General features: G+C 44.5%; 1 protein-coding gene across 1 annotated transcript; it reads right to left on the reverse strand.

The window, feature by feature from the left end:
* Nucleotides 1–505: 505 nt before the first annotated feature.
* On the reverse strand, nt 506–1,851 carry tnnt2c (troponin T2c, cardiac). Its single transcript, XM_051393096.1, has one exon. The coding sequence runs from the start codon at nt 1,695–1,697 to the stop codon at nt 849–851; it is 849 nt and encodes a 282-aa protein (XP_051249056.1). The 5' UTR covers nt 1,698–1,851; the 3' UTR covers nt 506–848.
* Between the last annotated feature and the right edge of the window lie 2,349 nt (nt 1,852–4,200).

Consider the following 4,200-nt stretch of genomic DNA (forward strand, 5'->3'; position numbering starts at 1 on the left):
AGCCGTTTTATGCTTTCTCATATAGTTGATTTGCCACTTCTGAATATGTGCAAGATTGCTCTAATCATTCTTTACAAAAGGTTAAAAAAACAAGAAAATATGGACATTAAGAGTTTTGAGGGTCTTGCTGATTGCAGTTACATACCTTTAAGACTTCAAACGTCCCTCTGTAAAGCTTCTTAGGGTCGTGGACTTGACCTCTCAGTCAACAGTTGGGTCTTTTTGCTAAAAACACTACGTGCTGCTAGTCCTGACCCTCAGAGACTAAATTAGCTCTTCAAAAAGTCAGCTGTGCCACACCTGCTGGATCTTAACACAACCCCACCCACACTGACAAAATGAAGCTCTTTACTCATTCAATTACAACAAAACTGTCCTGAGAGACACCTTGTTCAAAAACATGTCTCAAGAGGTTTCCTGTGTTTGAGTGAGAGGTAGAATAAATTGATATAAGGCAGATTACCACACACATATGCAAAATAATGTCACTTGACTGTAAAAAATATTAAAATGTGTCACGTTTTATTGGAAACAAATGAAATTTTGGCACCTTATTCGAAGACGTTTAACCCCTTGATCACAAAGGTCTTAACAATGGTACAGGTGGAAATACAAGGACAAAACAACCACAAAGTGTACTGTAGTGGAGCTGTGAAATTCACACCACCACTCAGTCAGTCAGGTTTAATAAAGTCTGGTGAACAGATGAACTGGTGAATATCAGCATCACAAAGTTACAACAATCATATATTTATACATACACAATCCCTGGGATAGCTTTTATGAAACAAGTTAGAAATCGGCGCCAAATAGTCCAGAAACAACTTCCATCTGCTGTGGAGTGGCTCTTACTTCCAGGAGCCAGACTTGCCCTTGGCCCCGCGGGAGGTCTTGGACGCTTTGGAGCCCCTCTGGTGGTCGCTGACTCGGTTCCGGAGCACGTAGATGTCGTACTTCTGCCTCTTGAGCTTCTCGGCCAGCTCGAACTTCTCGGCATGCAGCTGGTGGAGCCACTGCCAGAGGTCCTGCGCCTTCTCCGCCAGCTTCTCCTGGTTCAGGTGGTCTATGTTGAGCGGCTTCCGGCGCTCCAGCAGGGCCTTCTTCTTCTCCTCTCGCGCTGTCAGCTTCTTGCCCTTCTTCTGGTCCACCTTCTGCAGGTAGCCGCCGAAGGACTTGTTGGTGAATATCGCTTTCTTCTTCGCCTCCTCCTCAGCACGCAGTTTGGCTGCCTCTTCCTCGCGCCTCGCCCTCTCCTCAGCCAGCCGCGTTTGGCGTTCCCGATCCTGCTCGGTGCGGACACGCTGCTGTTCTGCCCTGTCGGACCTGCGGCGCTCAATGCGGTTACGCAGGGCGATCAGCTCTTCCTCCTCTTTCTGGCGGGTGGAGAAGTGCGACTCGATCAGGGTCTGGAGATCGTTGAAGTCCTTTTCGACCCTCTTGCGGTGCAGGTCATCAAAGTCCACCTTCTCGCCATCAGGGAGCTTTGGAGGGGCGATATTTGGCACATAAGTGGTCTTGTGCCGGGGTTTGGACTCCTCCTCATGCTCATTCTCCTCTGTGTGCTCTTCTTCTTTCTTCTCTGCTTCATCATCACACTGCTCCTCTTCCTCTTCTTCTTCCTCCTCATTCACCTCCTCCTCCTCCTCTTCCTCCTCCTGCTGTTCGTACTCCTCCACAATTTCCTCAGTGTCTGACATGATGGTTACCTCGCAGGCTTTCTGGGTAAGAGAAAGTAGGATGAACACCAAGACCAGCTGGTGTCTCGCACACAAGAGATGACCGGGGGTCTCGGGCGTGCAGCTCGGGGGTTTTTAAGGGTTCAGTCTCTACCATGTGACCGCTGGCTGAGCAAAGTCTCCGGAGTGTAGGTCAGCAGCAGGGCGGATTTTGAGACAGATGGAATAGTCTATTTTCTCCTCACCAAGTCTTGTCAGCCACATACGCCCCCCACTTATCCCCGATAGACCCCCCTACCGCTCTCTACTCTGACCCTGCAGCCCTCCTCATTCCTTTGTAAGGACAAGATGAGAGACTATTTCAGATACACAACAGATGCACACACATGCTTGTGTTTTCCAGTCCCACAAAGTAACACAGTGTCATCCAGGACAAATAACATCCGTACTTTTAAAGAGCTACAAGAGCGCACAAGAGTCAGGGATGTGGAAGCAGAAATATGGAGGATAAAGAGAGAAAAATGTACCATAACATTTGAAATTTTAGGAAACTAGCTAACCTGTGGTGATAGTTCAAAAGCCACTGCGGCAGGCATGCAGTGTTTAAGAACTTCCATTAACAAAGCATTCCAATCTCTTAAAGCCGGTGAGGATTTTAATGACAGGAAGTTACAGCTGTCACATTTTCCTATAGCATTACCACACTGAGATGTTATTTCTGTGTTAGAAAACTACGCTCTTAGTCTCTGCAAATAAACGGAGGATTATAAGCTCATTTCTCATCCGTCTGTCTTATTTCATTGTGTTTATCTGCCTTTATATCTGCACTAGAGCACTTTAAGTAAACATGTATAGTTATTATCAGGGGATGGAGTGTGGGGGCGGCTTCTGGGGCTGCAGCCCCGAAATGTTTTCTCAAAAGCCACAAATCTTTTAAGCTTTTAAAATAACATCAATTTTGTGTCATTTCCCCTCTGTGCATCTCTGGCTGGAAAATCAATGAAGCAAAAGTTGTATTACGGTTATACAGTATGTGGAACCCCAACATAGTTTAACAAAAATAGCCCTCAAGATGAGTAATGCTGTTTACAACAAATTCCTACTATGTTATGTAACTTAAAAATAATCACATAAGTCCCTTTTTGGCTCTTTTTAGGTGGTGGGAGTGAACATGAGTCATCCTGAACATTTGTTGTGTTCTGGTTTCAGAATAGGATAGAACAAAATAGGATGCAGGCTCAACAGGAGGATTTATATCCCAAATGATGTATACATTTTTAGGTAGTATTAGGACTGCACAGTTAATCTAAATATTATTGAAATCGCAATATGGCCAAGTGCGATATGCAAGTCGCAGCATTATAACGAAATACTGTAGCTCTGAGGGGAGGCCTTGGCCTATAAATCTTGTTCTCCAGATTTAAGAAAACATGTTTATTTGATACAGACCCCCCCAAAAAATCTCACATCATGATTTTAATCATAAAAATGAAAATTGTGATGCAAAAATTATCATTCTAACTAATCGTGAATCATATCGCAATCATAATATCTGTCAAAACAATTGCTATTTAATGTTTCTACCATATCGTGCAGCCCCCTCAGCATTATATTATCTCAGATGGCTTAAAGAATAGTGCATATAGCTGCCCTCTGGACCCTGCTAGGTTTGGTCTAAGCCCTGAATGTTTACAGAGTCTGGCTCTGCTACAACGGTCACTCAGTGCATTTTAAATAAAGTCTAATGTTATTTGTACACTATCAGTTATTTCTGTAAAGAAAGGCAACCCTAACCACCACAAAAAGACCTCCGGTAAGAACAATGACGCGCAAGATGGGCTTTACTGCTCCGGCCTCGTCTCCACTTCGGAATGTAATTAAAACATTCTTTCTATTGGAGGCTTTCTGCTTTCAGTGCTGAGTGGATTAAAGTGCAATTGCCCCCACGCGGCAACATTTAAATGCTGATGTCAAGAATGTATGTTCCCAAGTCTTGAGTTATCAGTGGAAAAGGACCAACGCAGTTTTTAGAGGATGAGATAACTGATGGGGAGAGACAGGCGCTCCGCTGTGTCTGAGAATCCCAATTAAACTGCTCCATTCGCCTCTTTAGGATAAAGCTGCTGCCGTTATTCTGCTCTACGTGTGTGTGTGTGTGTGTGTGTGTGTGTGTGTGGGTAGATAACACATTATCTCCTGGGGTTAGATTTCGGTAATATAAATCTTCTGGAGCTCCAACTGTGTGAAGATAGGCTAATTGTGGCCTTAGAGGACCAAAAAACAAATCTTAATGCCTATGAGAATGTCCCATGGCTTGTCTCACTGAAACATGCCTGTGCACAACATGAGGACAGCAGGTGGCTCCAGCATAATCAAGGCACTCTGGGTTGCTGGTGGCAAGGGACAACTGTGTCCATCAGCACAGAAAGGCAACAAATGACGTCTATTAATAGAGACACCCACTGCTGTTTAACAGAGCTCATAATGAACGAATAGAGTGATATAGCACAACTCATGTATGTCT

This window comes from Dicentrarchus labrax, unplaced genomic scaffold, assembly GCF_905237075.1.
Source record: "Dicentrarchus labrax unplaced genomic scaffold, dlabrax2021, whole genome shotgun sequence".
Classification (NCBI taxonomy): Eukaryota; Metazoa; Chordata; class Actinopteri; family Moronidae; genus Dicentrarchus; species Dicentrarchus labrax.

What these genes read in the sequence shown, in the direction of transcription:
- tnnt2c (XM_051393096.1), bottom strand. Translation starts at nt 1,697, where the DNA reads ATGTCAGACACTGAGGAAATTGTGGAGGAGTACGAACAGCAGGAGGAG.